Genomic DNA, 12,838 nt, shown 5'->3' with positions numbered 1-12,838 from the left:
TTTACAAGCAAAAGCCTGCAAACCACAAAAGTCATATCAAATCAATCTGGTTTTGCAAGCAAAGTTTGCCTACACGTCCTAGATACAGTGACAAAGCGTGGAGTTGGCATGGAGTGGTCTCGACTCTGACTTGATAAGTCCTTATAAGTACATCCCATTGCATTGGTTACATAACTCTACTACTTGGTAATTGTGTCAATTGAAAAAACCTTCTTGCAAGCTTGGGTTTTTGGCCTGGAGACTATTAGTTTGCCAGTCCGAGGCTCCAGGATTTGCTGCTTTTGGTGGGAACTGGGAGAAAAATGGGACTTGGTTTCCGTTTTGTTTTAGTTATTTGTTAAAGGATTAAGAGTAAAATCATCTGGCCCTCCATTAATATGACGCGATTGGCGTTGGCAACAATCACATCGCGATTGATGACAATCCTAGCGGGACCGCTTACGTTTCTATAGAAAAAAACAACTCGCGCTTTTTCTTAGTTATTAAACGTGCCGGAAATAGGCCTTATGCTTGCACTCTATCGAAAGAAAATAGTAGGATCTTTCCATTGCCTTCTCGGGAGTTGCAACATTAACAAATTGGTAGAAATTTCAATTCCATTCTTATTTTTCTTGCAAAAAAACAAAAACCATTCCCTTTTACAAATTTACTCTTTCATCCACGGAATGTTCAATTAAATCCACTCGAATATTATGCCATCGTCAATTTGATTCACTGTGGTTACAATTACGATCTACTGATATTTTATAATTAAAAAAATGATAAAATTTATCATGATCCGATGACATAATAATACATGAATTGAATTATGATTGAGATTTTTTACAATTATTAAATTAAATAAGTTTGAGTTAGCTCATATTTGTTACGATAGGATTACAACATGACAAAAACGAGGATATACAAAGTGAGGATATATATATATATATATTAAAATATAAAAATAACATATATAAAGTTTAATATATTAAAGATTATATTTTATTTTTAATATAATAAAGATTATATTTTCTTTTATCTGATAGTAATGTTTCTATTTTATTAAAATAAAAATGTGCTCACTCAATACACACGGATGTATGTATGTGTTGTTACGGCGAAACATTTGATATCTATAATTGAAAAAAAATCAGTTGTTGTGACTAGACAAGATGCCATTAACCACAAGCCCCTCTTTCCACTATGTGTCTTAAACTCTCAAAAATTTTAGAATCTATATAGGTAGTGTTTACTTTTTAGATTGGATTGGGAATCTTGAGGAGTGGGAATCTTAGGATTGGGAGTGTGGAGTGGAAGTGGGAGTAGGTTGTTTACTTACACTGGAATGGAAGTATGGAATAGAGATCAGAATCCAATTTATGTGTTTACTTTGTCTTGGATTGGGAGTAAATAATTTCAAATTACAATTTTATCCTTATTTAAAGAATTATAGTTTTTAATTACAAAACTAATAAAAAATATATTTAATGAATAATATTTATTTTATTATTTTTGTAAATTTATTATAATTATTAATATTCTTAATTATGAACAATAAATTATTAATTTTAATATAAAATGAAACCTTATTTTATTTTATTTAATATAATTATATTAAATTTATTATTATATAAAATAATAATATAATATTATTTAGTACAAAATTAATATTTTCTTAGAATAAACTATTTATTATTATTAATATTAAATAAATATAGTACTATTATTTTTAAAATAAATATAATAATATTATATTTATTAATTCTCTATTAATATAATAATATTATTTTAAAATAATTTTAACTTAGAATCAATGCAAATTATTATTTAGTTAAATATAATATTATTTATTTTATTTTATTAATTATAAAATATAAAATTAAATTAAATTAAAAAAATAAAAGGGTAAAAAAGGGAGAGGTGGGAGTGGATAATGGGAGTCCCACTCCCCCTCCCCACTCCAAAAATGAGTGGGGCCCACAGAGTGGGATTTCCACTCCCTTCTCATTTTAAGGAAGTAAACGCTGGAGTAAGAGGAATCCACACTTCCCACTCCCACTCCAGCAAGTAAACACAGCCATATTATATCATGTCACCCGTATAATATGTAAATAATGTCGAGAGATATGAGTGTATTTATTTTGTAAATTATTATGTAAATAATGATTATATTAAACTCAATTACTCATATCATACGTGTATTAATTAATTGTAATAGCACAAATATATTGTAAAATTTCTCATTAAACTCTCTCTGTCCCCCCAAAATCAAATGATGGATCACTATCAATCAGCAGTAACGGTCAAAAACATCATACGAGAGAATTCATTAAAAAAAAAAACAGAAACAAAAAAACAAAAACAGAAACAAAGACAAACAAGTCGCTTCCCAACTTATAAGCCAAAAGGCCCGAAACCCTTCCAAGTTCCAACCCTAAGTTCCTGTACAATTTCTTCTGTAGACAGTACATTCCTACATCACATGATGATTAAGACACTGCGACAGTAGCATTTAATAGCCCACAGTCACAGGCACAGCCCTTTTTCTCCTCCTAATTGGCTTCCATTTCCTTCATTACTCTTGCTATGCCGTCCATGTTCCATCATCAATCGTTTCATCCAAATTCCAATATGTACACACATACTCTTTACAAAATTTCAGTTTTCGTTATATGTCTGAGCTTGCAGCAATTTCAGTTTGCGATAGGAGAAGATTGTAGCGAGGAAAGGACAACAGATGCAGCGATGGAATCAATGGGATGCAAAAGGCCCTCGCAAGAGAATGCAGCAGATGCTTCGAAAGCGTCAGAGATCAACAAGAAGTTAGGCAACGTACGAGGGCGGGCTAAATGTGCCGCTAGCAGGAGTGACTCTCAGCGTCTCTCATCAGCTGAGAAAGTAAGTGTTGCAAGTTTAAGATGAACATTATTATTATTATTATTATTATCAAAAAATTATTAATAATTATCATTATCATATGAAAAGCTATGGCCTTTTGACTTTTAGATGGGTAGGACAGATGTAAATCCATCACATCATTTTTGTGATTTATTAAATGACCATCTGTCCATGATTTACAGAAAAGGAGACAAAAATTTCTTGACAAGCTGCAGTGTTTGCGAAATATGGTTCCTTCGGGCAACAAGGAAAAGAAAAGCAGGACAGATGAGCTTGATGATACCATTCTTTATCTGAAATACCTTGAAAATCAATACTTGGTAACAAAGATCATGTTACATTTAATTATGGTCTATATACATACATATACTGGATCTTCACACCGTGGCTTTTTTTTTTTTTAATATTTTCTCATATACATGATAGTATTTTCAGCTCATGTTAGCCGAACCTGGTTCTCCAAATCCCTCCAATCTAGTAACTAAACCTAAAAAATTCATTGCAAATAAGGTGATACTACCAGCTTCTTCCAATATCTATCCACCTATCAAATATATTTATTTTCTCACTTCATTTGTCCATATCTGAGATCTGACTTGTGCTTAACAAAATTTTATGCAACAGAAGTCTGGTGCCTTCTCTAGCAACCAATGCGTTCGCAGTAAATGTAAATTTTGCCCGTCCAGCGCAACAGATAACCGCGCAGTTACCATTTGCTTCTCAAGTCGCAGCTGGGGGATCTTCAACCTCTGCGTTGACTATCCCAGCAGAACAATACCTTCATGGCCCGTCGTCATTTGCAGTAATTTGCTTCTACGCAAAACCTAATCATCTGCATGTCTTGTTTATTTTATCATGCTGCACGTATTAATATTAATATGAATTACAATTTATTAATTGTTTCATTGCAGCAGTAGTTACCCATCACATATGATCCTAAGACACTGAGCATTCTCCATCAGTCGGTTTCTCGCCGATGATCAGCTTTCCTTTTTATATCCATGGGATGAAGCTAACATGGTCCGAAGTTCCAACAAGTTGGATTTCTTTTCTTTTCTTTTCTTTTTTTTTCCCTGTTGCTAACAATGTGTGTAATTACGCCTTTAGCAGCAACATGCAGCCTGTTTAATTAAAGATGCACTGTTAAATTAAAGACGCACTGATAGTTAATCGGTGAATTGGTATTCTGTTTTGTTAATTTTGGACAAGTTACAGATTCTAGCAGCCGGTACTTCATGAATGTCCTTCGTGAGGACTTGAGATTTTAGCAGTATGCTAACATGTTCACTTATCTCTCTAATAAATACTTGTTTCTGTATGTATTTTCACGTGTCTCAGTTTTGATCATATAAAATCTAGGACTGATTCATGGATTGAGTTTATATTTGCACTCTGTATATTAATTCATGGTAAGAAATTGGGAGCATTGGACAAAATTCTGGGAGACTCTGGGGGCTGAAATATAAGTATATACCAATAAATATTTGCTGGCTATTTCCCACTAAAAAGTTTATTTGTCAATCAATTTCAACTCAAAATAAATTTTCCTTTTTTTTTTAGTAAGAAAATGAACCAGAATCTGATTTCTATGTTGAATGACATTGTCGGTTCATAAGTTCAGAGCCACCTGAATTGACTGTTTATAGCTGATTACTTGTCGATTGGCTGCAAGTTTCTCGTGTACGACATCAGCCTATGTCAGCTCAAGGCAGTAAGTCTAGCATGTGATGCTCACGTGCTACCTCTTAAATGAAATGCGCAAAACGACTTTGACTCTGTCGTTTCTTCAAACTTAATTACTCACATGAGAAGCACGTGCGTTAACCCAAGTTAAGAAGCCGTTAAGGTCGTTACAGCAGCGGGAACACGCTGGCGAGTGGGGTAACTTGTGAGAAGGATCTGAAAATGTATATAAAGCTTTATCAAGTGATTCTTGATTCATTCTGTAGCTTGTATCTTTATGTATGGGCTTGTAAATCTGATCTTTGTTGATCTATTGAATAACTCCCCTGATCTTCAAATCGATATTAGTTGCTTTAGGCAGAACCACTGTAAACAGACTGTCCTTCGACTGTTTTTGTATTTTTGATTCGTTTTGTTTTGATTAATTGCTTATTCTTGATTGATAGTCAGTTGATCTTGGTCCAACATTAATAAATAAATTGATAGGTTGGGTTTTGAATCGTATTGAAAAATAATTACTAAATAAATTGTTCGGCCTAAAATGAAACATTATTTTGTCTTATGGCTACTATGAGATCAACACCTAAAAATGCAAAAATTAAAAAAAAAAAAAAAGAGTTTAAATTTAAAAATATATGACAGAGACGGTCAGCAAAGCTTAGCTGCTTGAAAATTAAATTCTCAATATGTAGTTTTTATTAGCTTAATTTTCATCTTTTGTGATATATTCGCCACTAATTTTTCAAATATTTTTAGTTATTCCGATGACTAAATCTGATCGTATTTGAATTTCATGTTAAAATTATATTATTATGTCAGCTACTTAATTGTGTTTTCTTTTGTTTTTGTTTTTACCCCTCAAGGTTAGTAGTTACAATGCAACCATCCATCACATCACAAAAAATAAGCTCGTTAATCCACTTTTAATGGGTGTGAACGAAATTGAAAGTGTCTAGGAACTGTAGAAAAATTTGGCCTGATTCAGACCTAGACCTGACCTATGCATGATTTTAAATATTCGGGTTGGGCTCATGTTTTATATAAAATGTCTAAGTTCAGCCCGCAACTTATAAAAACACTCAGGAAATTTTTAAAATTTATTTACTTTTTAATTAAAATTATGGGTGCGTATATTCCGGTTCGGATTGGATTTTGGTTTAATCAGATTAGGAAAAAAGGTGATCTGAACTCGTAATCTAATCCTATCTTAATATAATTTGGATTAGATTGAGAGTATCTATCATAGATGGCTTGTGTGTGTATGGTGTTTTGGGTTCGATTAAGTTGGCTAAAATCCAACCCGATCAGGTTGGAATCTTCATCTGCATTCAATCTTAACCCGAATTTTTACCGGTCAGATTGGGTCGGGTTATTTACTCACTCCCAATTAAAATACAACTTTTAACATGTATTTAACACATCCTTCACAAATATTTAAAGTTTTAGATCATTTAAAGCCTAATCTAACAAAAGCCCAACCTAACCCAGGCCGGGCAAAAGACATGCTAGGGCCAGCTCGGATTTTACCAATCCCGGCCCGTATCTGACATTTAATCATCTTAGGATCTATTGACGGTTCTTTTTTTTTTTTTTTAAATTAAAAGAGATCAAACTAATTGCACTTTTTAATGGAGACAATTTTTACTCTTGTACTGTTATTTATTATTATTCTTTTTTGGAATAAAATGCAAACAAGTAAGAAATTGGTAAATGACGAAAAAGAAAACTATGAACCGTTAGGTGTACTTGGTATATTTTTTAGTTGGTATTTTTCGTGATACAAAAATTGTGGTTTTAAGTTGATTTTTTTAATTAATTTGAGTTTTGTTCAAAAGTTGAAAGCAAATTCGTCTATTAATAAATTTATTGTTCCAAAACTTTGCAATGCGAATATTGACAAAAAATAAAAACTCCTCACTAATTGTCATAATAATACTAAAAATTTTAACATTATTAAGTCCCAATTGATAGTACATTATTTATAAATCAAAATTTTAGATGCCCGATATTATTAAAGTGTTTTTTAAAATGAGTGGCAATTCAATCGCATAAATATATAACAAAGTCTTTAGTAAACTCGCTAAATGGCCAAATCATAGCTCCTTTTTTTTTTTTTTTCATTTTTCAAATCTTAAATCTAAGAGGATCTTTGGATGCATGGCCAAATGATAAACTTACTTTCATGACGCGTGCGTATGACTGCGAGGTTGGAATCATCGATACATAAAGCAAATCAGTGAGCTGCTAGCGATAGTCCCAAAACTTGGTTTGCTGTTCTTAACTATCGCGTGGGGATTCTCCGCACTGATAAATTATCGAATATATCAGAGGTACTATGACAATAATATAACAAAATAAATAATAGTATGACATGTGTATATTTGTATTGAAATCATTATGCAAGTGGTGATTATATTAAATTTAACCACATATATCATGCATGCATCAATTGGTTGTAATTAGGGGCGAAACAAGTCAATCTTGGCTGGAGGAGCCAAATAATTTTTTCAAAAAAAAATTAATAAAATTTTTAATGTAAATAAGTAATTATTAATATAATAGAAAATAAAGTACTTTAATCAAAGTTCACATTTTGTTTCAAAACATACAGACAAGTGAACAAACAAAATTATAAAATCTCCTAAACTTGAGTTTTGCGTTCTTTCATGGAACAAAAATCAAATACAATAGATTTAATATAAAATATTATGTATTAAACTATTAATTTTTTTTTTTTCTTTATAGGGGTCATGGTCCATGCTGGTCCCTATATAGATCCACCCCTAGTTGTAATACATTCAGAGGTATTATGGAATTTTTTTTTTCCTCATCAATTGTGCAAGTGAAAACTGGTCAAAACAAAATAGCATGTCATTGATTACAATAATCTAAAATCCTGAACAGGACGAAGGAAATTTACCAAAGCCAAAATTGAACCTGGAAAGCACAAGTACTCTTATTTCCCTCTTGCATTTGTAAATTGTAATTTGTTCCCAGTCCTTCCTGTTCCACCATATTCGCTGAGCGAGTTGACATGATTCATTGGAATTGTTTATTGTATATATACTGAGGAAAGGGGTATTAACCGTATTATCCTCTAACTATTAAAAATACAAATAATTAACATCTCATAACCATTTCGAATTTTTATTTTATATTAATTAACTTCTTTTTTCAACTGTTGTCAAAGAATTTAAGATAAAAAAATACTTTATTTTTTATCCTCTTAAAATATTAATTTTCCTTTTTTAACTGAATTCAGGAATTTTTATCTTAACTTTTTTTTAACGATTTAACCAAAAAAAAATTGTTGGTTTGGTATAGAATTAAAATTTACATAATTTCCCCTTAGAGAAATAATAATTACCACGCTGCACAAAAGTTCAAGCAATTAATCCCACTAAACCTTTGATCTTTCATTTCACTCTGAACTTTACGGGAATAGAAATTATAGCTGATGACAATTTGTCAGAAAGCCATTGCTCATTGGTTTCTTCCTTACTCAACTTTTCCTTATTTTATGAAAAAGAGTCAAAGTAACAATTTAACAGGATCGAGATTCCAGAGAGCTTATTGTATCCAACCAACCACGCAAAATGAACAAGTGATGGAAGCCCAAACTTTTTTTAAAAAATATATATATACCGATTTATTATAATAAAAATTCTACTCATATTTTAAAATTAAAAATTATTCAGGATTTTTTTTAATAATTTTATTATGGTACAGTTTAAATTCGATTTTCACTTAATATTAATGATAAATCTATTTTATCCTAAATGTGAGGAGATATATAAACTCTTATTCAAAAGAGAAATCGCGTCCCAACCATTATTAAGAATCGATTATTGAGGGCATACGTTGCCAATGAACTACAGCGATTGAAGCTCAAACTTGAACTTGAAAATGTAGTGCTTGAATTTGGAAGCATGCTGGCTTACATGGAAAACTAATTCACATGAGCAGTTTGGTTGCCATTCCAAAGTATTTGTCAGAAGAACCTTCGTGCTGGGAGATGCATGATCTATTGATCTTTTATTACTCTTATCTTTTTGCGTTGATAATAATCGTCATATTGTCCCCTTGACAATATTGTAAATCTCTGAAAGAGGATTTGTCGGAGTCATAGTTCAATTCTCAACTTCACTAAATCTACAGTCATATCAAAGCAGCACCACCAGTTAGGAAAGGAAAATTGATCTAAACATGTACGAATTAACTACAGTAACAGGCGTGGCATGGCATAAATCGGCACAGAATGGGGTGGTCGCAACCCCCGATTTGATAATTCACTGTTGCACAACATTGTATTGGTTGGCTAAATTTGTACTTGGTAACTGTGTGACTGAACATAAGCTTGTTGCAGGCCTGGACGTTTGGCGCCCGGGCCCTGAGAGAGGAGGCGTTTACCAGTCTTGAGGGTTGGTTTATTTATTTCAATTTCTTTGGGGTCTTTAATCTGTTGACCATTTTGGCAGACGTGCGGTGCCGTGCCCGTGTGGGGGTCGGGTGAAAATCATCAGGCATATATCCCACGTAGCACCTTTGCTTTTAAGTTTTAACATTGCAGATAGCCCACATGGTTTGGGTCAGTGAATATCACATCACCATTGTTGACCCCAAACGACCCCCTTGCCACGTTTCCATCTATAAGGAATTCCCGCTTTACGTTTTCATGGTTAGTGGCCGAAATTGCGCCCGCGTCTACTCCTACATCCTATGAGAAAACAGTAGGGATTACGATATTCCTTTGTAATGATATATATATATATATATATATATATATATATATATATATATATATATGTGGATCCAGCTATGGTGCTACAGTTGTATGGTACCTCAGCTGGATCCAGCCATTGAATCGAGTTCTGATGACAATTATGGACTAGTTCTAATGGTTGGATTCAGCTGTGGTACCATACAACTGTGGTACTATAGCTTTGCCCTATATATATATATATATATATATATATATATATATATATTAAATGTTTCGATCTAAGATTTTAAATTACGAAAAAATACAGAAAAATTTTAAAACCATACAATTTTAAAAATTTAAATATATATACAGAAATGTTCTAACATAGAATTTTAAAGTATAAAAAAATACGGAAAAATTTTAAAATTGCATGATTTTAAAGGTTTAAAACTATAAAATTGTGTGGTTTTAAAATTTTCTCGCACTTTAAAATTCTGGACCAAAAAACTACTATATATATCTATGTGAACACTCTCATTTTTTACATGTTTTTTAGTCATATAATTTAATAGAGTTAGTTTTTATTACTATTAAATCGCATGACTTTATTTTGTATTGAGAATTAACTTTATCAAGTTGTATAACTTAACAATTTGTTTGCATTTAAAAAAATGAGAGTACTCACACCTGAAAATGATTATACACACACATATATAATTGTTATTTAATAAGAGATCATTAAATTATTAAAATGATAGAATAAGTTAAAAGATAATAAAAATAAACACTTTAATATAATATATTTTGTTCTATAGTGTATGATTTTTTTTAACTTATCATTTACTTTAATAATAACTTGACGAGTAGCTTATTGAGAAATTATTATATATAGCACATCATATGGGCAAATTGGGAGAGCGATAGCTCATGCGTATCTGGCTTTTATTGGATAACTAGATATAATAGACATTCTCTAATGTAGGCACCCTCTTTTTTTTTTTTTTTACTTATGCGAACTCGCTTTTAAACAATGCAATTTAATAGAGTTAGATTTTAATGCTATTAAATTGCACAACTTTATAGTGTATTAAAAAAATAACTCTATTAAGCTGCACGACTTAACAATGTATCCTTAACCCCAAAAAAAAAGGCTTGTACCTGAGAATAATTATATATATATAGAGTAATTTTTAATAAATAATCCTCTTACTTTAGTAAAGTAAAAATAATTTAAAAGACATGACACTTTAATATAGTTTACTTTGTTATGTTATGTATTGAAATTTACAATTTTCATCTTTTAACTTATTCTTTATCATATTAAAGTAAAGGAACACATATTAGACGATGATTATATATATATATATATATATATATATAATTTCATAATTTTTCACAGTATCTAAAAAGTAAGTGTTATATTTTAAAATATGTTTAGCTACGGTTAACCAAAATATGGCACCTTCAAGCCCTTCCTCTTAACACTCGATTATCTATTTTTGTATTTTCATGTTTCTTTCTTGATCTCTCCAAAAATTTGAAATTTACCAAGCTAGGATTACAAGAAGGCAAGAGGCTTCCATTTAGGGTTTATAATCCAATGATATTCATGCTCTCTACGTATGTTGAGGGAATTTTCTACTTTCTTATTTCTTTCTTAATCTCCCGAAAGTTTTGATAGTTAACAAGATGGGGATAGAAGAAGTCATCATTTAGGCCTATAACATATGGTATTCATACTCTCAACATATGAGTAAATAAATTTGAGCTCCATAGGATTCATTTTTTTTTAATAATAATAGATTTCTCTCCATATATTATTAAAAGTAAATTATTGAGTTTAATAGTTGGTAAATTTCTCTCAATTATTAATGAAAATAAATTTTCAGGCTTAATGCGCCTCTAGCTATCTGTACTATCTGTATATAATTTCGGATAGTGTGTGTGTGGATATCGATAGAGATATAATGATAATAACAACAACAATAATAATAATAATAAGCCTAGAAGCCTAGAAGAAACCAAAACTCGCAGAGTTGGTACATATTCGCATGGCACATTGGCACATGATGATACTGTTTTTTCACTACTTCTGTGGAGATGGAACCCGGGTCCCGCAGCTCTCCGGTTAATTAATTGCTTTCTTTCCACTAATTTACTTAATGACCCCTTGCTTTTCTTTTCTGTTTTCTCAAATTCATCATCAATCATTTCAACCGATCCCTCTTTCTATAAATTCACTTACATGTCCGCGGTAGTATGTACCTCATTCAGTGCTCTCAAACTCAAAACTCCTTTCAATGAATGTTATTTATTTATTTATTTTTTTTTTGAGAAGCTCCTCTTTTATTTCAAACAGCAGTAAATCCCGTCGCAAAACACCCAGAACACCATTGGTACATATGAGCTAATCAGACTTTACGAATGAATGCTCAACGCGCAAATGCCTTTTGCATGAACAAAATTAAACACGTTTACTAGCTAATTACCAAAATTTCTTTTGTTTCTTCTTTTTTTTAGGTATATTTGTAATAGCTCAAGATGAGTCACGAATTTCTAAGAAACATTGTACGCTGTCCTTGTTCTCCAGTGAGCTACACATCTGATACTAATGAGGCAGTGGACATGTCCGAACTTTCAAAACAGCTTGAAAAGATCAGGTTAAATTGCATGCAACAAAAGACAAATGTTTCCTCTGATAAGCCACAGCCAGGTTATTATGATAATTATAAGCCTGGGGTTTGTGGCCTATTTGACAAACTCTCAGCCGATGACGAGGACGACATGTTTAGTTGGCAGGGAAAGCCCGAAAGTAATGAGGGGGATGACGATGACAGTATAAATTTTAGCGAGCTGTTTCGTGACCTAGGTTCCCGGAAGATGAATAACTCTTCGCCGCAGAGTTCTAGATGCCAAATGGAGGTCAAAGTCGAAGAGGCTGCTACGGAGGAGGAGGTGGTGGTCATTGGATCCGACACTGAAGAGAAGGATGATGCGGCCGTCATGAGTACTGAAATTATTTCATCCATCACCACCAGCTTCAGTACGGAAAGAGCAGAGGCATCATCATTATCATCCGCCTGTGCTTTGCCTCGCCAGAAAGAAGAGTGTAATGGTGATCAGAAAACAACAAAACTTGTAACCATGGGATTCATGGGGAATAAGGAAAAGAAAGCATCTACTAATGCCTTTAAAGCGTCAGCTGAACACAAGCGGGGCTTCAAACGTGCGGGGAAAAGGAGACCAGAGTATCACTTTCAACTTCAAAGAGTATGAGTATATCTATATATATGATTGATTTTAAAGATACATTTTTTTTTTCCTTTATAACCCTAATTAACGTTCGATAAATATCGTAAAAAATCATGTAACTCCATCCGTGCATAATTGACAGAAAAGAAGGCAAAATATTAATGAGAAGCTGCAGTGTTTGCAAGACGTGGTACCTTGGTGTAATGGGGAAAGCAGCAGGAACGATAAGCTTATTAATGAGATCATCACTCAGACGAAATATCTCCAAAATCGTATCGGGGTAACGAAAACAGCAACACTACTTTGTAATAGCTAGCTAGT

The 12,838-nt window shown here is 32.2% G+C and overlaps 1 protein-coding gene across 2 annotated transcripts; it reads left to right on the top strand.

The window, feature by feature from the left end:
* The first annotated feature begins 3,065 nt into the window (after positions 1 to 3,065).
* On the top strand, positions 3,066 to 4,158 carry LOC127898935 (uncharacterized). Of its 2 annotated transcripts, XM_052431522.1 has the most exons (4): positions 3,066 to 3,197; positions 3,313 to 3,387; positions 3,502 to 3,679; positions 3,789 to 4,158. In XM_052431522.1, the coding sequence occupies exons 1-4, from the start codon at positions 3,105 to 3,107 to the stop codon at positions 3,809 to 3,811; spliced, it is 369 nt and encodes a 122-aa protein (XP_052287482.1). In that variant the 5' UTR covers positions 3,066 to 3,104; the 3' UTR covers positions 3,812 to 4,158. The 2 variants fall into 2 exon arrangements, with proteins under 2 accessions (XP_052287482.1, XP_052287481.1); XM_052431521.1 differs by having other exon boundaries at positions 3,502 to 4,158.
* The last annotated feature ends 8,680 nt before the right edge of the window (positions 4,159 to 12,838 follow it).

Source organism: Citrus sinensis, chromosome 7, assembly GCF_022201045.2.
Source record: "Citrus sinensis cultivar Valencia sweet orange chromosome 7, DVS_A1.0, whole genome shotgun sequence".
Taxonomy (NCBI): Eukaryota; Viridiplantae; Streptophyta; class Magnoliopsida; order Sapindales; family Rutaceae; genus Citrus; species Citrus sinensis.
Note: the sequence above shows the minus strand (reverse complement) of the source record. Positions and strands in the feature narration are given on the sequence as shown.

What these genes read in the sequence shown, in the direction of transcription:
- LOC127898935 (XM_052431521.1), top strand. Translation starts at nt 3,105, where the DNA reads ATGGTTCCTTCGGGCAACAAGGAAAAGAAAAGCAGGACAGATGAGCTT. An exon ending in ACCTTGAAAATCAATACTTG is followed by an intron (nt 3,198 to 3,312) that starts GTAACAAAGATC and finishes TAGTATTTTCAG; the next exon opens with CTCATGTTAGCCGAACCTGG. An exon ending in AAAAATTCATTGCAAATAAG is followed by an intron (nt 3,388 to 3,501) that starts GTGATACTACCA and finishes TTTATGCAACAG; the next exon opens with AAGTCTGGTGCCTTCTCTAG.